General features: G+C 44.7%; 1 protein-coding gene across 8 annotated transcripts in view; it reads right to left on the bottom strand.

Annotated features, from left to right (window-relative positions):
• The window catches only part of LOC138568884 (CTD small phosphatase-like protein 3), a 668,014-nt gene that overhangs the window by 262,844 nt on the left and 382,289 nt on the right, over positions 1-22,881 (bottom strand). For all 8 annotated transcript variants that reach the window (XM_069646683.1, XM_069646699.1, XM_069646692.1 and 5 more), the window contains exon 6: positions 12,905-13,016. In XM_069646683.1, the coding sequence (XP_069502784.1) occupies positions 12,905-13,016 (112 nt within the window). The remainder of the gene's footprint in view (positions 1-12,904; positions 13,017-22,881) is intronic.

The raw sequence follows: 22,881 nt of genomic DNA, 5'->3' as shown, positions 1-22,881 counted from the left end.
AACATTAAATAAGATTATACACGCTAACTGGTTACAGAGCCTCCCCTGCCAGAGGACAATTGGTTAAAAGCTGATACCTATGGAAATGCATGTCAACCCTCCTCCAAAAGGTGAGAACGCTGTCCTCATTCAATTATCAAAATTACTAGATGTGCTACAACCACCTCTTTTTAGAACCGGAGACCATCTAGAATCTAAGACCTCTGGCACAGGTTCCCTCTCCTGTTGGTAAAAGTATAAAGTGTAAGGAGAAACCCAACTGACAAAGTCAGAAATAAGATCACTGGTCTGTGTTCGAGATTGGGAAGAAAATTGAATGTACACGCGATATGCGCACATCTCTGCCTTTTCTGACGCAAAAGTATATAGATTTAACACTAAGCCATGGCAGGAGAAAACAAGGGAAAACTCATTCAAAATCACAGAGGAAACCATGATGCCTGGAGAACAAATACATTTCCACTTACGTTATGGCTAAATCCAACGGAACCTATTTTTATTGAAACAATCCAACCGATTTCTTGCTAATGGAGTAGAGCAATGCCTTCTTTACAAGAATGACTTTCCACCTTACGTGTGTACCTAAAAGCAAATTAGCCAAAGTGCTCAGGCCCTCCTTTTCTAAGAAAAATGTGTGGAATAGCTGATGGTAGCTTGCGGTAAGAACGAAAATCCGAGCAAACTGAATTCAAGCAAAATACAAGTGGGGAATTGAGGAGTAGGATCGGGGGCAGGGGGCTCTCCCTCTGTAGTTTGTGTGGTAAAATGCAGTAAACAAATGGCAAGGAAACTAGATTTGAGAACACGAGCTGCAAGTAAATGTCACATCCGACAAGCCAACCTAACCTCCAAGTGTCTTTAGGTTCACCCACTTATCCTTACTATAGAAGTGACCGTTCAAGTACAGGGGCCCTTCAGTGCTGGTTTGTGGGTGCACTGGGGTTTACATTGATGGCTTGCAACCTGAAAGATTGCCTGAACAGGAACCGTGTGCTGTGCAAAGACTGCACTCTCAATTATGTTATCAGACTAATGATTTCCCCTCCCCCCCTCTGACTGGCTTGCAAAACCCTAGAATGGTGTCTGCAGATCGCTAAGAGCCTATCCAACCCATTTGTTTTACAACTACATTCACCAGTCAGTCTCCCCTGGGTGTTTGGAACCACGGGCCAAAAGCAGGAAATGGCAGCTCCCTGTTTGGGCCTGTAGGGGCCGATAAGAGCCTGAACCCCTACTTAAGCCAGGACTTAACCAAGCTCATCCATTTCCAGACTACTTCCATGAATAGGGATACTTCTACCCATTGACTATCCATTCCCTGCAGAGCTTCTATTACCGTACAGGATCAAGGAACATTGCTGTTTTGGACCTGTTCACTGTCATTTGGTCACTTATAGTCCTATTCTAGCCCAGCTCAGACCTGCTTCTTCTCAGCCAGCCATCCACCCCTTCCCTTTCGGGTCAGCCATCTATCCTCTTTGGGCTGCACCCTTTCTTCTTTGTCTTTATTTGCCCATTTCGGCTACCATCGATCATTCATCTTGATTTTGCTCCATTCGTCCTCCTATTCACTCTTCTCCTCCTCTGCTTTCCCACACTTCAGTATCAACGTGTTGTAACTTCTGCATAAGTGTCCAGCATCCCCATCTTCCTCCTACACCCGGGCACCAGCCCCTATCAAATAAGATTCTCCCATGCTCTGAGGATCTCCAACACATGGTCCTTTCTCCCACCTCCTATCACTTTTTCACTTGGCCTCTGGAATGAACAATCCCTCTACAAGTCTTCCTACATCACTGGCCACTTTCGATTCCGATCCCCCTCAACTTTCACTTATTGCTATCACACAAACCCCCCGAACTCCCTTGTGATTCTGCAGCTCTCCACACTAACTCTGCTACATTCACCCACTCTCCCAGATCTTTTGGGAAGGGAGGCAGTGTGGGTTTCCTTATCAATAAGGCACTCAACACTGCCACTCTAACCCCCACAATGACATTATCGCATCCTCCTAAATATTTCACTATTCCGCTCACTGTTCTTTCTGTCTCTCTCCATCGACCCCATGTTCCTGTCAATAACTCCTTCCCTGATCAGACCATTCTCCTCTAGTCACTTCGCACTGACATCCCCATTGCTATGCTGGGGTCTTTAACCTTCCCAAGCCCTATGCAGCCACCTGCATTGGACTTCAATCCCTCCTATCTAACCACTCCTACTCCCTTCATGACCAGCCAACTTACTCTGGTGGGAACTCTTGACATTGTCTTTCCCTTCAATTCACTCTTCTGACCTCTCTAGTGACCCCTCTCCCTCTGATCAGTCCACTGTTCAATTTTACATCTGTTTCCCGTCATCTTTTACTCCTCATCGCCCCTCTTCAAATGACAAAGAAAATTCAGGCAGGAATCTCTTTCCCCTTACCTTGATGTGATGACCTCTCTCCTGTATCTTTTCCCTATTCATGCCTCTTGCATTGACTTTCACTATGCACTTATGACTCCACTTGACCCGCACATTCGTACCTTCCTGTCCCAGTCCTCAGCCTTGGATCAGCTATGAAAAGTCAGATCCTCTAAACATACATGTGTTGTGACCTATGACACTGGGGCAAATTACAGACATATGTCCTACTCCAAACCTACAAAAAATGCCCTTGCTGCCCAAACCTCTGCACTGGACTCTGCCAAATCCTCCTACATCACAAACCTGTCTACTTCACAAACCTCATTTCCTCCTGTCGCAATCACCCCTACAAATGGTCATCTATTCTCCAATCTTTGGTCACAACTCGCAAAGCAACATCCATCACCTCTTCCCTTTCTGCTAATGATTTCACTTTTCCTCCAAAATCTCAAAAATGTGCAACACTTTCACAGCCTCCGTCTCGCTCCCTCACAAACCCTTCTGTCCACCACCTCTACTCACAACTATTTCTCCCCTACCTCACCTTTGATTTAGCACCCATCCTTTGCAGTGCCTGTGCTCCAATCTGTCTTTTGCTCCCCAAATGTTAAAAGATTTAGTCTCAATCACTTACCCTCATTTTCAAACTCTTTAACCACTTTCCACTGGGCTTTTCCCCGTCTCCTTCAGATCTGCAACTGTCTTGCCCCTACTGAAGAAACCCTCTGCTGATCAAAAAGTCCCAGAAAACTATCACCCAACGTTCTCCTTGCCCATAATCCAAAAGTCTTTGAGCGGGGGGGGGGTTTCAACCGGATCACCAAGTACCTTGAGGATAATGGCCTTAGAAATCCACTTCGATCTGGCCTCCGTAAACATTACACTGAGACTGCACTCCTGCATGTCTCTAAATTTCTCTCTAATTCTCACCACTCCAAACTCTTTTGGACCTTTATGCTGCTTTGGACACCGTCGTCCTCCCCCCTCTACTCTTAACTCTCCAGGATGTAGGGATTCGAACAGCTGCTCTTGCCTGGATCACCTCCCACCTGGAAGGTTGTTTAAAATCTCTTGGAACTCAGAATCCTCTGACCCCACCCCACTTCCTTGTCAGACCTAGATCCTCTGTTCTTCACCCCCATACATCTGCCCTAGGAAGACTGCTCATTTCTTTATTCTTCACCATCAGATTTTTGCGGATGACACTCTGAACAGATTACAAACTATCTCACCACAAATCGTCACTGGATAGCTCTCTGCTGCCTCATGCTGAACTCTTTAAAAATGGAAGTTTGTCTGTTTTTATTATTTATAATGCGCGAGTGTACCCGAGGGTATCAGGGTGCAGCATATGAGATTTCAAAGCTTGGTTACAGTACACAGAGAAAATACATGATACAAAAATAGGAACATAACGTTATATACAAATCAGCAGTCATATTACAGGACCGTAATAATCAAGTGAGCAGGAAGGCACACGTGGTTACAATGTAGGGGAAGTCCTCTTTCTCTCAGCTATCAATGCCATTCCCTGCCCTTCCCCAATGGCCCCCCCCTCGACCATTCGCGCTCACTCACCCAAGGATCACAATCTTGAAAGCGACCCACAACTGCAACAATTCATCACTACCACTGCCTCTGCTGCATGGATTTACCTCAGTAGTCAGAAAATGTGTTCATTTCTTACCAGCTACTCTACAGAAAATGTGCTCTGCAAATTAGCATACTGCTCAAGCCTACTCCTTCCTTCCTCTAGGCAAGTCCTCAGCTTTGCTACATGCACTCCACAACCTTCCCAGATCCTCTCCCCACCAACATGCTAGTGAGCTCTCCATGCACAACCGCTCTCTTTTCAAGTTCCTTCTCCCAGTCTACAAAGCTATCATTGGTCTTGTTCCTAAATAGTTGTCTGATTGTATCTCTGCATATTCACAATCTCGTTTCCTAGGATCCTCCTCTGCATTCATCCTCACTGTCCCATACCCTCCCTGTGCCTCCTCTCACTTACGCATCTTCTCCCTACTCACCCTGCTCAACTGGAAACCACAACAATAAAAACCAGCCCAACTATCTTTTCAAAGCTCGGCTTAAACTTCACTTCATTTTTAAAGATGGAGCTTGCTCTCTCCCCCATCCCCCCCTAACTGACCCTATCACTGCCTCCAGTGATACCCAATGAGGTTATTGTGTATATTTAATTAGTGCTCCTATTTAGTTTGAAGCACTTGCCCCATTTGATTATTACCTTTGTAAGTAACCTGTTTACTTATATACATTTTGATTGTTTTGTCCATGGAATAGTTACCAATTTTTTACACTCACAAACTGGCTCACTACTTCTCATCTTTATGCGATTCGTAGGAATGCTTCTGCCATCTGTAAATGTGTTATTTAAAGTAATTTCTGATAGAAATTGTCATCCTTAAACTATAAACAAATACCTTTCAGACAGTCTATTCTAGAATGGGACACAGTCCCCCCCCCCGGCCAGGCAGTCACAAAATACTATTTGTATTGTGTGCCCCGTTGGCAATCCAAGTCAAAGCGTCACCATGATTTAATTGAGAAGCTGGAGCACAGATATTCATGCAGCCCAACACTAGGTGTTATGAATTACCCATTTCCCCTCTGAGAAGGCATCATGGTGAAGGACACAGACAACGGATTCCAAATTCAAAATAACCAAGTTTATTAACTCAAATGTCAGGATGGAAAAAGGCCCAACTTGCCCTATACTAGGTGGGATTTCCGTACCAAAATGAGTCAAAGAGTTCAACTTAGGAATCGGTCTATGTCCAAAACCTATGCTTGCCCTCTTATACAATGTGTAGGCATGACTGCAACCAAAACAAAAGAAAGTGTTCAACACGACGTTCTGAGCTGCTTCCAGCTTGCAGCTCTCTTGCAGCTCCCTTCCCTAACTATGCAACAGCTCAAAAAGTAAAGTTGAAAGATTCCCTTTTTGAGAATCAGAATGCAATAGTCTTTCAGGTCTCTGGGTTTCATTCCTCCCAAGCTAGGACTTGCGTTTCCCTTCCCCAAGTTCCAAATCACACCATTTAAATAATCTTGAAATGAAAAAGGCAGCCAGTTAGGACTCTTGGTCCCCTTGCCCAAGTTCCAAAGACCAGAATTCCAATAGAGAAACAAAATGTCCTCGTCTTCTATAGTTTGATGTGGTTTTCAAATATATAGTTCAAATAAGTTTGTAGCTTTCCCATATTTTGAAAATGTCATTGTAAGTCAGGCTTCATGTCCTTTGGTTGCCTGTTCTTTTCACCTCTTATATTGCAGCATACAGCGATTTGTTTATATCACATCAATTTGTTTGGATTTCGACTTTCTTTGCTCCTTTAGATTTCAATGGTTTCAATCTGTTTAGTAGCAAAGTCTTAGTTCTGTTTCAACAGCAATATGAGTCTATTCATTCAATAATTAAACCTCTGGCTGTCTATCACTGAGGTGAATACAGCGCAAACTACTCACCCGCGATGCAAAGAAAAAGAATACAGGGTGGGTTTGACTCTCTCAGAATAGTTTTCAGAAACTCTGTAGAAAACAGACCTTCCTAATGATGTACTTTGCTAGCTGATGTTAAACCACAGCTAGAGGAGTGAATCAAAGGAAAGGGCACGGAACACACGATAGAAGGAATTCACCAGGCTGGGAAAATAAGAAGAACAATTCAGTATGCTCTCTAACAGGATCAGAATGCTGTGAACCCCTACAATAAACAAGACTTACATTGCAGGATACTTCAGAAGCGTAGGACAAGTAGAATACACTCAGTGGATCCGGCAGAGAGTAGAAAGCAGTTCAGTGTAATCCAAAAGAAAATGAAAGCCAAACCTTGTAAACCGAGGAAGGGAATTTAAGTGAGTCGACACCCGAATGGCACAAGGGACGCACTAGAGTCGGGTTGGTGCACGTTGCTGGAAACGCTCCAAGAAATCCTGTGCACGTATCTATCTTTAATGTGGTAAGGGAAGAGGAGGAGGTAGCTTGAATGGAGAACCTTCAGTGCGTGGAAAAAGAAAACAGAAACCTTCTCAGTTCTCAAAATATCCAGGAGTTCAATAGTAATATCAGAACATGTTTAGCGTCGCTGAAAAGCAGAGCAGAAACGTGGAATGCATAGAACCACGGTATGATGGTGACTGTGCCCTTTCAGTGGTTTACAAACAAAAGAAAACAATGCCTTCAGAGAAAACAGGAACAGGCAGGCTGCAAATGGTCTGTAACGTAGACCCAACGTTACCACAGTTGAGGGTGGACCCAATACCAGTTGGAGTAACAAGGTGGCGTCAGAAAACAGGTGCAGATGGCCGTAGACAAAGGCAGCAGCAGACCAGGTGGAAATCCGAAGCGAGTACCAAGAAGCTGATAGCAGGGGGATGAGACAATGGAGTCCAAGAAACAGGCTCGAGTCAAGCTCCGAGAAGGCACACTTCAGCGGGCGGTACCAGGATAATGAAGGACAAGGAAGTCCACAGGATACAGTGTAGCAAATGCATGCTGAAACACAAACAAATAGAGTTTCAGGAGGAAAACCAATCAGAAGCCCCGAACCGCCGTCTGTGATACGTTTAAATAATATTTAAGGCAGACGTGAAATAACACGCTGTCCTGCATCATGCAATGATTCCGAGCAGACAGACCGGAATCAGGAACGGCATCTCTGACACAAACGCCATCTCCAAGGCAACCTGTGATTCGCCAACGAGAATAGAACGGCCTGGCTGCCATTCTCCGTGCAAACTGCCTACGTTTGTGATCCAGAAAGGCAGTGAACCAGGCTTTGGAAGCAATAGAAGTAGAAACAGAGGTAGAGGCAGGTGCAGGCATGACACTGGCTTAGGGTTTGTTTGTCCTTCACATAGAGTTCAACAATTGTTTGTTTCACTTTAAATGCATATTTCAACGTGCAGAGACCTTCAGAAATGTGTTTCTTGCAACACACGATCACTCTGTTACAAGATATTCCCTTTTAATTAATACTGAACAAATGTAACGACTCATTCTTTAATTGAATAGTTTGGTGTTCTTTGCCACACGTGACCGCTCTGATACAAAGTATTTCCCTTTGTTGTATTGTTACCAGATAGTTGTTATTTTGCCTTTAATTGAGCTATTCGATGTTCAGAGACCTTTGAATACGTGTTTTTTGCTACACACGACAACTTGATACAATGTAATTCAGGAAACACACACGCGCACTGGGTTTCTCAAGCACTAGAAACTCAGCGGCCACTTTGAATGCTTGTGCTGCAGCATGGGTCACACAGCCTTCTTCCTTCGGTGTCAGAACTCCAGTTACTGCCCCTCAGACACTCCTGGGGTGGTACTCCGTCACAGGGGAATGAGCATGTTAAACGGAAAGAACCGGGGCAGCCTTTCTGCATTTCTCCCCTTCAGCTTTCCTAATCTGCTCCAGGGAGTCCCCACTCCCACGCCATGTGGTCCGGACTACTGCTGCTTGCACTGATCTCCTGGTCCTTCTCCTGTTGACTCTCTGCCACTGGGTTGGGCTCCATTCATACACATGCAGTCCCTTCACAGGCTCTGCAGGTGTGAATGATTAATCAGCGCTGCCTGACTCCCATTAAAGGGACATGCCGGACCTTCACTACTCTTAGCAGGCATCTTCTTCCCAGTACTAGAGTAGTGAAAGAGCATAGTCTTCATTACTTAGTTGCTGCTTTGTCCCAGTACAGTCAAGTGTCAATTGTGGAGAAATGAGGGGACCTGGCTTACAATAGGGGAAGGGTTGGGTTGGTCGTCACCAGTGAAAGGGGGATAGCATGTCTTGCCCAAGGGCACCCCACTCCCATTTCTCAAGGATGCTCCATGCAGCTGTTCCTCCCTCGCTTCTCCGCCCCCATGGTCGGGATTCAATAGCAATGGCATTTCCCTGGCCACTTGCGCAGAGGATCCAAGGCGTTTAGGGGTGAGAATACCCTCAGGTTTCTAGCATCTCTAAACCGCTTCATGTAATCCATCCTACTTTGTGCCAAACAAGTTTAGAATGTTCCTTTCTGCAATCCTGACCCTTGCTCCACCTTACTGGACCCACATGCACCAACGACATCTCAAAACATCCATCCCCCCCCTCCAATCGCCCTCTCCTTCTACCCGCTTCCAGGATGTTAGATTGTACCCACCCTCACATCCTTTTTCTCTGCAGGATAAAGATACCCCGGGCAGTGGCCCAACACACCAACATACAGGCAAGACAGGCACTCAAACCATCAAGCTGGTAATTTGGGACAGGACAAAAAGCTGTGCAATAATCTGATAGGTAGAGTCCATTGCTGCACTTGGCAAAACGGGAGCAAACATCTGTAGGTATTTTCAATACTTTTGGGCCAGTGGAGGAGGGTTGTGCTTTTCTAGAGAAAGGTCCTTTTTCTGCAGAATATCAATACATTCAGAGGCATTCATTCTTCCTCAGCCCTCCACCGAAATAAGAGTCATATCTTTAAATCCATCTTGTTGATGGACACTCGAGAACAACTGCCTCTTCAGCGGGACCAAGAGGAACACGGAACAGACAAAGGGGCCCTCATGTAAACACAAGTTCTTTACCAAGTAAGGAAAACACTATTTAACTAACAAAAAAGTACGAGTCCCCCGGGAACCTGCCTCCTGCAAGAGGCAAACCGGAGAGCAATACGAGTCTCACTGATTATACACCCCATTGATGGGGATAAACTAAAAGCATTGGCACATGCTTTTAGTAAATAAGGGCCAGTACCAGTCTCCCAGAAATTGATTCACCACAACGTTTTAAGGAATGCCATGAGAGGGAGGAGTTAGCAATATTTGTATTAATCTAAAACTGAAAGCAAGCATGTTTCTCCACACTGTCCTCATTGATTTCTCGTTATGATTTTCAGTGTAATGTTTATAGTATGGATTTGCAGGTTTCACATTTCTATGAAACAAAACCCTTTCCAGATGTGGCACAAAAGGGTACATTTGTTCTACTTAAATATACTTCCCAAAACCACAGAAGTAGTATGACAGGACAAGGTTTGGATGACAAAACACTTGGTTCCAAGCTATTCACATGGCATGTTATGCCCCTCCCCACCTGCTTCACCTCTCATGGACCTGGCTTTCAAGCTTCCCCAGCAGTCTACAGTTGGCACCAAGTAAGCCTCCTTCCACTCAATCACACACATATTGCTACAAACCCCTAGTACTCATTACATAAACCTCTCAATATGTCCTTGCCATTGGCCCTCAAACCCCTCCAACCCCCAGTCTGCGTCTACCCCCTTCGCCTAGGACTGCTACAGATCACCATTGACCACCAGAAATGCATTTAGATTGTACTTGATGCTGCCCCCAACTTTCTTACATCTTGCCCCATCCATTCCACAGTTTACTGAGCTGATGAAACCCATCAGATAAAACAGAAGAAAAGACTATTGGGATTAACAGAAGATTTGGAAACACAGAAAGTCCCATAAGCAGCATAGGAGACATGTGAATTCTAGGTCAAGACCCAGAGGCTTGTATTATGCTTTCTCTTCCTTTACTGAAAGCTTGTGCAGCCTTTATATAAATAACCATATCAAGGGCGAACTGCAACTTGCTAGCCAACGTAGTCTCTGAACTGGAGAAGGCTATTGCCCTTAGACATGTCACCTGCCACAGTCCACCAATTACAACCTCTGTGCAATCACATCTAGACGACTCCTTACACCATCCTCTTTCTTTGCGGCTCGGGCAACATAAGTACTACTTTAATCTTTTGCAATGTAATTTCCTAAACCTGAGGTAGATTGTGCGCATAGCGACACACGCTTCATATAGTGCATTGTTCACCAACACTAACTACTCTTAGTTTCTGAGTCATCGTTTCGGCTTCCCGCGCACCGACTGCTCGAGCTTTCAGTAAAGGAAGAGAAAGCATAATACTTTGCCTCTGAGTCTTTCATAGAATAATGACTTTCCTGAACGTTGGTATGGAAATTCTGAGTTGTTTAACAGTTCTTTGGAATATTTAGAATTACTGTATATAGTTGTTAAATAGTACTACAAAAAGAAATGCTCAACATTGCATAGCACATGGAAACGTTGGGTTTAAGTATTCACCTTATCTTAAGCATGTGGGTCTGAATTTTTAAGCCATTTGATCAACTACGAGACCACAGACTGAGCTGAGAAAAGAGGGGCTAGTAGTTTATCAGCATTGAGAGCATCACTGCTCATAACCGTAATAGTGATGGCAGGTGTTTTCGGAAATCTTGTATTTGTGTATTGCTTAGTTGCGTTTTCCTAACCATGGCCAGGTTAGAGGAGGGCACCTGACAACGTGAGTGCGTGTGCATGGACTCCTGTGATCCAACCAGGTATTCAACCTTATTAAGCATCGCTACTCGCTAGGCAACACAAGCTTCTAAGGTGCGGACAGCCCAGTGAAAAAACAAAGATTTGATTAATAAGCGTGGGGAGCGAGATGAAGTCAAGACACTAGATTATGAAGCGCTAGTTGCATGGTGAAAACAAGGATTACTTGATTAATAAGGACTAGGAACATGGTAAAGGTTAAGACAAGGGATTATCAAGCACAGGAGGGGGGGGAGAGTAAGATGGGGTAAGTAAACGAAACAGGTTCTAAACATTTAGCTCTCAAGGCAAACAAGGTGTTTGCACAAAAACTTCCCTGAGACTTTACAAGTAGGAAATGAACACATTTTATTCTGGAAAGACCTGTTATTCCCCCACAGACAATCGAGGCAGCTAAAGACAATTTAGAATCACCGAAAGGTGGCATTATAGCATTATAGATGCTTAAGGATGCAACCAGGTATAAAAGGATGCAGAATACAGAGGGTAGTAAATAGTCACACTAAAAACATCTCTTATGTTTAACTAGCCCAAGAACCTGGCTCCGCACAGGATTTCCATTCTCAGATTTCATATTCCACTGTAAAAGATAACAAATATTGTTGTTTGCCACAAAGGTAAAATGTGATAATGTTAATTTCACGAATTAATTGAACACCAAATTTTCATTCATCTCTGATTTAAATTCTCACATGAATATCATATGTGTATGCTTACGCGGATTATGTGCAGTGGTGGCCATTGTCGCTGCTAAACACAGACTGCAAATAATCAAAGTTTACACATTTGATATTCATGTGAGAATTCAATTGGTGGTGTTCAATAAGTGACATTGTCATGTATCTAGTATATTGCAAAATGAATCAATGAAAAGAAAGACATTCACTAACTTCTAAACAAAATAAATTTGAAAAAAAAAACCCCAAGACCAGCTCAGCACAAAGACAGCGATGATGAGCGCTTTCTTCAAATGACCTGTAGATGGCGCATGGAACACACAAAATGTAAAACCCCCAAAAAAGTTAGTTCTCGGGTACGGGATGACCTATCGAGTTAAAAATATTTGCATTCATTCAGCAATGAAAAGAACATGCCATGCTAAATTCATGACGCCAGACATCACCGTTCATGAGGAGTTACGTCCCCAAGATCAACTCCACATACAAACCCACAAACAAACACAACTTGTTTTATATAGAGAGATTCTAGATACCCAGCATAGTCAGTGAATAAAAGACAGAATCTGCAAGCTGAGATTTGGTAATTTGTCATTTTGTCCACTTCCCTTCCTTCCGAAGTGGCTAGTCTGCTGCTAGCGAGTACGCACATATGACCTTTTCGAAGAAGTTAGTGGGGTTCATCAACCTCTGCAGAAAAGGTAAACCGGGGCCGTCACTCGTGCCCTTGCCTTTAAGGATTCCCCAACTCTCCCCCCCTTTGCCATAAAAACTGGTAGCCACTCTTGCCTTAATTTCCCCAGCCAGTGGTGCACACATCTACCACAAACTGCCCACGCGCCCCACCTCACAGTACTGGTCCTTATTTCCCCTTCTAGCAAAGGGAAGCAACAGGGTGCAAAAATGTGCACTAGCCACCGGCTAGTGATAGACTCTTGATGAGTAAGACATTGTGTGCTCTGTGTATGCATAGAATTGAGATGGTGTGCGACTTTCTATGGCTTGATAGTAGCTTGTAACTTGAACATTGTAGCCTTGGTAACCAAGATCCCACAAGAACACTAGCACAGCATGTACTATGGCTATCTATGGCTCTCACACCCATGGCACTGACAGTTATTCCCTACTGAAGTGCCAGTCCTGCTAGCAATGGTAACCATGATCCCACACACTAGAGCCTAGAAACACTTGTGTACAGGCACATTATAAATGCCATATCATATCATGTCTCCAGGGTAGGGTCACACCAGCTCTCATGTGCCAGAGCAAGCTGCCACTGGCCCAAGTCCTTTTTTCCCTCCAATCTTTTACCCTCCTGCTTAAAGCCACTAGAGCACTGGCTCATATGCCCACTCCCTTCACCTTCCTATCCCCCCACCCGACCCACCAGGATCTGTCATAGTACCCTCCCCCTCAGAATTCCTAACTATGCCACCCATTACAAAAGGACACATATACAATACCAGATCCAGGACAAGGGTGCTCTCAGGGGCGCTGCGAGTCTTGAATGGGATGTCCTTCCTCTTCAGTGGAGGGCTGTCCATGGGCGGTGGCAGGTTATACATGAAGGAGTATCTGCAAGAGAACACAGGACTGAGGGAGGAAAGTTGTGCATGGATTGTTTTTTATACTACCACCACCCTGCATCTCATTTTACAGCAGCCCCATTATCAAATACAGTCCGATGTACTTTTGACCGTCAACTCGCAATCTTCACACTGCCAGGGAGTAAAGATTTTCATGGAGGGTGCTGGGATGAATGGGCAAGTGGAAAGGTGAGGCAAAAAGTCAGTTCCAATCTCGACTAGCAAGTAGGACGGGTTGAACGTGGCATTTTCCAGGTGTGGCAACTCCCACCCATAGAATGGGTGTCAAGAGGTATCTAGATTTTAACCATCATCCCACATTTGAATACTGATTTCTGGTTGTGGTGGACCCCACATCTGGGAGCTTAATTTGAGGACTGCAGTGCAGATTGGAAAATGACAACCTTCTTTCTATCCAGCCTCTTTCAATGTCATATGTCAGTTTCTTGTGACAAACTGCTGCAGCCCAACCGTTGAGCCACTTTTTGTATTCAGCATGATCTGTCACCCGGTTCATGGCCCACCATTTTCCATCTTAATGACATTTAAACACAATTTATTCAATCCAGTGAGTGGCATGAATTTAGACATGGATTCCTTAAAATGTAGCCAATCTCACACCTGTGATAGCATACACAGTTCTATTAAAAGTAATCTTCATCTTGTAACGACACTCTTACTCGCCAAATCAAACACTACTGTTTGATGTTCTGCTTTGCAATTCGGACCCTTTTGTTATTCAGCCAATTGGAACAGATCTTTCTTCGGACTTTCTTTTCGAGTAACACTTCAAAGGGAGTCACTTCTGTGCTCGTGTGGCATCGTTTGATGGGCCTAAATTCTCTTGAAAAGTTTGGTCTAACACCACAATATTCACCATGGCCATCAATCATATTTTTGGCCAACATGTGGAACTGGAGAATACTGCAGATATTAATTTGACTGGACCACCTTAGTTGACTGCAAAACTCTACCAGGGCTTCATTGGGTGGACTGGCCCAGTGTCCATTTACAGACTTGTCCACACAAAAACTACAGCTTCCCGAATCAATTTTTGGCTGTCTCGGATTGTCTCCGAGTAAGTGGGCTTCCTAAATTACCAGGCTACATAATCCCATCAGTTTTTCTCTAAATATCAAAAACCTAATTTTCCAACAAAATCCCTTGCTCTTCGTGAGGTTCTCATGCAAACCTCACATATGGGTCTAGGTACATATCTCTTGCAGGCCCATTTTGGAGACAGACGCAGACACTCTAGTGTTTCAGTATCTTGCTACATTTCAATACTGGATTGCAAGTTACAGCATTATCTTCTTCAATAGTACCCTAGAGCTGGTGCGGCCAATCGGGCTCCTTGAAACACAGGTTTTATTAATCAGTATAAATCTGCATCTCAAGTAGCCAGAGTGCTGCGCGTCCCTCCTCTTCAGCACCAGTCCATGGTGGAACCTCTCAGCTCTCTCCAGCCACACACTTAGCACCTGTGATCCACAGACAATGTGTTGTTTTTTTTTACTTCTAAAAAAAGTTAAGTAAACTTGCCTGAAGTCACTGCGATGCATTCAAGATATATTAAGTTAGTCTTCCATGTGGATGACACCATCAACAACACAGAAAAGGGACTTCAATGAAGAAACGCTGCCTTCAGGCAAGATTTCCTTTTCATAATTTGAAAAAAGCCGTTAGAGCCCACACCTTGTGTTGGCAAGATCTAATGGCTTGGCTACATGTTGCAGCAATCCAACCCTGCTGGTAATGGTGCAACCACCTGAATAAAAGGCATTGCGGATTTGCTCGGGCCCTTTAATTTGGCAGCAGGCAGTTGTCAGCAGAGAGACCCAGGTAACCACTTCAGAATAGCGAAGTATCTTGGGTTTCTACTAGCAGTGAGGCAGTCCACCCACCTAGGTTTCCCGTAGAATGATACATTGATATCCATGTATTCGTTTGCTACAATACACACCATGCTTGGTAACGCCTTGCTTAATCATCCTTCCGAGGGCGCATTTTAATGAGCAAACTTTTCTTTGTGATCTTCTAGGAGTCATCTGTACACTTTAAAAGTAAAAGGGCAGGGATGCAGGATTAACGCAATCCATAGCTTTTATGGCAGAATCTCCTTTTTAATGTGGACCTCTTGGATGTGCATGTCAAACTCAGACCTAGTGCTATAGTGCCTCCACCTCTTCCATTAGGGCCGGCAGTACAGGAACCCATGTGGTTATGAAGTAGCCGTCAATGGATTTAAATTAATGGACCTATATACACACGCACAGTCACAAAAGACAGTCTCCAACTAAGTCCTAGAAAATTAATAGGCGAATGTTTCCTGCACTATAATGCAGCTCATAGTTCACACATGAGGTTCCATTTTCTCGGAACAATATCACCTTTCACACCATCTATTCTCTCTCTCTACAAATACACAGTATGGGCCTTGGTACAGGGCCTACCTGAACAGGTCGCACATCGGAAACTGATCTTGCTGTGGGAACTAGATCCTTTAATAGGATGGGCAAACTAGTTGCATGCAGAGTACTTTGGGAGTACAGAGTAAACTAGCACCAAAATGTCAGGACAACTGAAACGGGCACAACCACATTCAGATCACTGGGTAATCGAAAACAGCCTGGCATGCGGAATACACAGAAGGGCCACTGCACATACTCCTTTCTTTTTCCATTTTCTCTTCCAGCCTCTTCTGCCTTTTAACTTCAATTCTCATTAGCTTTTGGCTGGGCTGCAACCACTGACTTGTGGCCTATTTGGCCATTTACTACTACTCACTTGTTTTTCCTCATGTCACCAGACATTTAAAACAATATATATATATTTGAGGAATTTATGAAGCACAATGCTCGCCCAAGGGCATATTGGCGCTAGACAGCAAGTCAAGAGAACTATCAGGACCCACTGCAAAACAGGTGGGTTTTCAGAGACCCCAAAATGACAGGTGGCCCTTGATGGAACGAAGTGGCAGAGGAAGCAAGTTCCACAGTTTGGCGACAGCAACAGAGAATGCTCGGCCACCATGCGCAGAAACTTGACACGAGGGACCAAGACAGGCATGGGCCGAGCGCAACACCCGAGCTGGACTATAAAGGCAAAACTTCAATTGTAGATACTCTGTGCCAAAAAGTAGATACTTTGCCAAATCTGGTACCAAATTCACTTTGCAGCCTCGTGTCAGAGCTTATCTGCAAAGTTCACTCTCACAGGTTGCTCTGTAGAACAAGTGGGTGTATGCTTTTAGTGTGTGCAGTCATAATGTCGACTGCAAAAGAGACGAAAATAAAAAAGTTTAAAAATAAATGTCGAAAAAAAATAGAATGTTTTTTTTATTTGTATATTTTTTTGGGTTTGGGTAGTAAAAATAAAATCGATTTTTTTTTCCGACATTGTCGTGTTCAACTTTTTTGAATTCGACATTATCACCATGAACCTGCTTTTAGAGTATGGTTGGAAAGCATAGTGTGGGGGTCTCCTCTCCACCTAGCAAAGGGGGTCCAGTGCATCCCAAAAACTGGAAAACGCCTGCCATCAATGCCTGTGCATGATCACTTACCTGAAACCACATGAACGGTCCATCTCCCTTTACTTTGCCGTTCACTCCCCAATTTAAACCGTGCCCTGATTTATATGGACATCCCCAGGGCTCAGTCACTGCACCTCCATTCTAGGCAACGCTGCTGAGGGGGTACCCCGCAGCTTGAAAGCACGGACAGGTAACCTGGGGGACAAGGAGGGCACAAGGGTAGGGGCAGAACACATGGTGTGCCCCATACCCCTCAGCTACAAAGAGATGGGAAGGTAGGATGGAATGGGGCCCTAGCAAGGTGTGAAAGCACATTAACAGGTGCAGCACCTACAAGAGAGATCTAAGGGGCAGTAAATAACAGCTGGTGGATTGCGATGTCACCAGGAGGCACTAACTGCCGTCAGCGCCACCCGGCCGGGGGCAGGGAAAGCCGCCCCCACATACATGCAGTGCCTAGGGCCATTCCAAGAGAATATAAGGGGCTGCCTAGGCAGCAAACACCACAAACCTGGGTGCTCCGTACAGGCACTACAAGTAATCTGCGTACACAGATTACTTTTCTTTTCCGAAGAACCCACAAACCCAAGACAAGAAGGACAAAAAGGGGGGGAAGAAAAGAAATAGAGCCACAAACGGGGCCCACGTTACAGGGCCACAAACGGGGCCCACGTCGTTGTGGGAAGAGGAAGGCGGCACGTGCCAGGGGGCACAATCCTGGACCTCATGCCCAAAAGTGTACATTATGTATGATATGGTTATTATTATGACTATAATGTTCTGTAATATTACGTAATGTACAATAAAAACCCACAGTCCTTTTATTGCCAACACTTACCCAATGTGTCAGTAATCATTGGGGAAACATAATATGGGGAACAATCACCAACATCTTGGCTCCACTGGTTATCGACCCGCACTGGCATTCCGAAATCTGTTTTTAGGGAAACTGTAGCATAAGGATTGAAAAAGAGGAAGCCCTGTGGAATGTTGGAAACCTGCTGAATTCACACGTTTAAATAGACCCCCAATTCGGTCTCAACTACAGAAGATAGAAAGCAGCTTTGCATCGCAAGGACTACAGTGCACATTAATAACGCTCCAGGTTACAAATGGCTTGCTGATATCGTAGGCACGGGTGAACATAATACCCCATTCCAACAGCATATAACAGCAGCCCACACACAAGGGATTCTTTTGGTTGGAATGGAGACCTACTTTTTTGTTTCTTCATTCAGTATGTTCATTAAAACTTAATTAAGTGAAACACAAACAAATATTATGAGTCCTCCGTTAGGGCTGCCGACACGGCATGAAGTCTTAGCCGTTAGGGCTGCCGGCACGACATGAGGCCTCAGCCGTTAGGGCTGCCGGCACGACATGAGGCCTCAGCCGTTAGGGCTGCCGGCACAACATTATACAAAGTGTTGAAATAGCTTGAAAGTGCTGCCGCTAAGATGGTCCAGGCTATAGCAATAGGGCGTTTGTGTGGGATATAACTGGACTGATGGAAAAGTACGAGATGCCAAGCATTGGAGGAATAGTTAAAGCATACTCATGATTCTGTATGCCATTGTTTAAGAACAAGTAGTTGTGGTGTTTACAGAGATCACCACTAATCCATATTTGTGACAGTCTAAATGACCCCATTGGGTAAAGGCTATAGGCAGATTCATTCGTACACATAAGCACAGTACTGGCAGAAAAGGAGCTTCATGTAGTGCACATTTATTACATTAAGCTGATGATATCAGGCCGACTACAATCATTAAGCCCTTTCTCGATGGACTGCAGTTTGAAGACCGACCACGCTTCTTTGTGGTTTAAAGCATTTCTTATGTTCACTGTATTCTGAATTTTCTCAAGCACTCACCATTTCAGTTGGCCTTGATTGTGTGAAATTCTATGAAGTGGAGTACCAATGGGGCTGTTAAAGTCCGACATCTGAGTTTGGAACGATGTTGCACAATGCGTTTGTGAATTGGTCTAGTGGTTTGACCCACGTACCGTAGGCCGCAAGGGCATTCAATTGCATAAACAACATTTGGTGTTTTGTAATTGGTAAACTGGCGCAAGGTGCAGTCCTTGCCTTCAATTTGGAAAGTCTTGATTTTGTTGGTGAATCAGCATACCAATTTACTCCCACATACCTTAAAGACAGCATGTCTACCATCAATATTTTTGAAAATACAGTATTTGGCAACACGACAGACATCCTGGTAACGCTGGATATAAAAGCTTTATATACCAGTATTCTACAAGATCCAGCCCTAAACTGCATCCGGCACCATTTGACTCACCATATGGAACAGGAGAGAGTCCCAGTCAACTTCATTCTGGAACTTCTTGAAATTGCTCTGGCCAAGAATTTCTTCATGTTCGATGACACTTTTATCTTCAAACATCTGTAACAGCCATGGGGGCGGCCTTCGCTCCTAGTCTGGCTATCATCTATTTGGCTGAATTTGAATCCCTTCACGTTCAAAACCATCACAACCCTTTCTGGAATAACATCACCCGGTGGTTTTGTTACATTGACGATATAATCTTCATCTGGAAGGGCCCTGCCTCTGCACTAATTGATTTTCATGAATGGCTTAACACTCGTTCTACTGTGTTAGAATTTACCATCAGCAGCAGCAGAACAGAAATAAACTTCCTGGACTTAACTATAAAGGCTGAGGAGGGGAAACTGGTCTGTACTCTTTACAGAAAGGAAACTGATAGAAACTCCTTACTTCATTACTGCAGTAATCATCCACAAAGCTTGAAAACCAACCTTCCATTTGGTCAATTTTTGAGACTGAGGCGCAACTGCTCTGATACTCACAACTATGGGCACCATGCAGAAATTCTGGAATCCAAATTACTAGCTCGGGAAAAACTGCTTAAAAACACCAGAAAGAGTTCTGTGCATCCCCCGGGAAACTTTGCTCCAGCCTAAGAACAGAGACACAGAGAGACAGAATCACCTGTACAACCACCTTTGAACCTAATACCAACAGGATAAAGACGATCATCAGAAAATTCTGGTCACTGATTCACCAGGCACTCCCTGACGAACCACTCCCCAGAATGGCCCTCAAAAGGTCCAAAACCATCAGTGAATGGCTTACTCATGCGAGACTCCCGAAGAAAATCTTCAGGACTGGACTATGGAACCTTAGAGAAATTACAGGACACCACCCACATGGCTCCTGCACAGTATGTCGATTCACCAACAAAATCAAGACTTTCCAAATTGAAGGCAAGGACTGGACCTTGCGCCAGTTTACCAATTGCAAAACACCAAATGTTGTTTATGCAATCGAATGCCCTTGCGGCCTACGGTACGTGGGTCAAACCACTAGACCAATTCACAAACGCATTGTGGAACATCGTTCCAAAATCAGATGTCGGACTTTAACAGCCCCATTGGTACTCCACTTCACAGAATTTCAACACAATCAAGACCAACTGAAATGGTGAGTGCTCGAGAAAATTCAGAATACAGTGAACATAAGAAATGCTTTGAACCACAAAGAAGCGTGGTGGGTCTTCAAACTGCGGTCCATCGAGAAAGGGCTTAATGAAGCTTTGCCCCCTGACAATCGCTACTACTAAAAGTCCCTCCTCAGCCGCTTTCATTTTGCCCGCGCACTTCCAGCCTCCTACCCTTTTCAACATGTATGTAGCTCACCAGACTATTCTCCTCCTTGCAATGGGTCCTTGTTTTAGCCCTTGCGCTGGCTTCACTACATCTTGTAGCCTGCCCACCTTATCAACTGCACGCCCCTTGAGCCCTCTGACCAGCACCTTCAATCATAACAGGTTATATATATTCAGCACTCCTTCCTTCCATTGGACTTTTGTGCACTTTTTTACCTTGGACATATTGCTACCTGGTAGCACCATTACGCTAATATGTACCATTATTGCCCAGCAATTACATTGAGGTCAGTGACTTCCTGCCCGTGTAGATATCCTCTATGTATGCTTCCATACACCCGGATCCACAGGGCCGGCTTGTATGTTTCCTAGGCTACAAGCCGCTGCTCTGCCCCCGCCCGGTCCATATTTGGCAGCTCCTTCTCCCTTTGCGCATGCGCTAGGGAGCAGTAATCAACTCTCCGGGCATGCGCAGCGCAATTACACTTACAGCATATACAGCTTTACACTCAGGGGCATACGCTATCCCTTTCTCGGACCCGCGCATTGCGCTGCCCACAGGTAAGTGGCTGCACTATGGTGGGTGCTCTGCCTGCCCCCGGCCGAGTGTTCCTCGCTTCATTTGGCCACCTTTAAACTCAATTCCACATGTCACGCCGCCTAAATCGCATTTTGAATTGAGCTGGTTAACTCTTCTGTGGTTTCTATCTTTTTCTATAGCACCGTGCTCTTTAAGACACGGACAGGGCTCCTGATCCCAGCTGCCACGATCCTAGAAGCAACCGTGAAGGCTACCCCCTTGCACACAGGACCCCTAGGTAAGCTGCTCAGCTTCCCTTTTTCCTCACTCCTCTGCATTTCTCAGCAGTGTCCCTTTACCCTTAGCACTTACAGGCCCCCCCTTTTGTCTCCCTGTCCCCATTTTTTGATTCACAGTGGGTCCTTGGAGACTTTGCCCGCATGCTGGCCGCCGTGATCCGCGGCACGCAGATTCTATCCATGCTGTTGGAATATGGATCCAATAGAATATATTACACGTGAATCCCCCGCCCATCCCCCCCCTGGACCCAAGCTTAAGGTTGGCTTGCATTCTCATGGTTGTTTGGGTTTTTAAACATGGGAATGTTTTCTCCTTTTTTTTAAAAAATCACACAGGTGTGTGTCCTTGTAGTCACTACTGGCGCCACCTGTGTCACACTCCATTCTGTGCTGAGTCTAATATTCTTCCAATTTGTGTTTACCACCCATAGGGAGACACAATCCTTTGGCCCGGAAGAAGGCACCAAATCCTGGAAGCCGAAACGTCCTAGGGTCCAGCCCTACTCCTGCTGGTCCCTACCATACCTCTGGGTATTTTTTTCCCCCCCGACGTAGACCAAGGGTTGGTCACCTATAGTAAATAGGCAAATATCTAAATATACAGGACTTGCCTCGACTATGTAAGGACGTACCCCTCCGTCTAATGTGTGCTTGCACTATAAATGAGTGCCTATTAGACCTGCTCGTTTCACTGCTGTCTATTTTTATGTTACACTTCACCCAATTGTTGTTAATGAACTGTTCTTTAGGTTCTTTTTGTTTTTCCTTTCTTCTTTCATGATTTTTAGTCTACAACTCCTGTGTTTTGACAAAGTATGATTACATGTGAACAACTTGTATTTTTTTGCATATTGACTATTGTAAAACGCAATCAAGATACATGCTTCTAAATGCTATCTGTTTGTCCTCATAAGCATCTAGATGCCATACCTTGATTGTAGTCGGCCTGATATCATCAGCTTAATGTAATAAATTTGCACTACATAAAGCTCCTTTTCTGCCAGTACTGTGTTTATATGTACGAATGAATGTGCCTATAGCCTTTACCCAATGGGGTCATTTAGACTGTCACAAATATGGATTAGTGGTGATCTCTGTAAACACCACAACTACTTGTTCTTAAACAATGGCATACAGAATCAGGAGTATGCTTTAACTATTGTTTGGTGGCTACCCCCGTATGTGATACATTGTATACCTCAGCCTTAGGTTCCGCCTTTTGGGCTGCCCTTTCAGTTTAACAAGCATTGGAGGAAGGCAGCATGCAGTCCCAATGTTGCCACAGATTCTGGCCATTTTGAGAAGGATTGCGTCATGTGACCAAATGAGGCAGTTGCACAGGAAAGTGAAGATGGACAAGTGGGAGTTGCACTGGGGTGGCAGACCATGTCTTCCACAGACTAGTAGAGCCTCCAACACAGAGTGAGCTCAGTGGTAAAATGTTCAGGAGTCGGCTCAATATACAATATAGGTATGATTTGGGGGGCACAGGGCTGGTTGTGGCCTGAAGTTTAGAAGGGGACATTTGTGCATGTTTTTGGATTGAATGGCAATGTAATAAACTGTCTTTTGTATGATACTCTTCTAAATGTGATTAAGTGGGCAGAGTTTAATAATTTGGTGCCTTGCCATGGCTCCATTATTGCCCTGGGAAGGTATGGACAGCTTGCAGAACGCTTCCCTCCAAAACCCACGCTGCCTCATCTATCAGGTAGGAGTCCAATCCAACACTGCAAAGGGTATTCAAAGGGAGGTTTGACTGCAAGCTGTGTTCCGCCTCTTGGTTTACACAGGGAACTATACAAGTCCAGACAGACTGGGGGAGGCAGAATGGCCAGAGAGCGCCCTTTGA

The sequence above is a fragment of the Ambystoma mexicanum genome, chromosome 1p (genome assembly GCF_040938575.1).
Source record: "Ambystoma mexicanum isolate Mex_15411 chromosome 1p, UKY_AmexF1_1, whole genome shotgun sequence".
Lineage (NCBI taxonomy): Eukaryota > Metazoa > Chordata > Amphibia > Caudata > Ambystomatidae > Ambystoma > Ambystoma mexicanum.
This window is presented reverse-complemented; position numbering and strand designations above follow the sequence as displayed.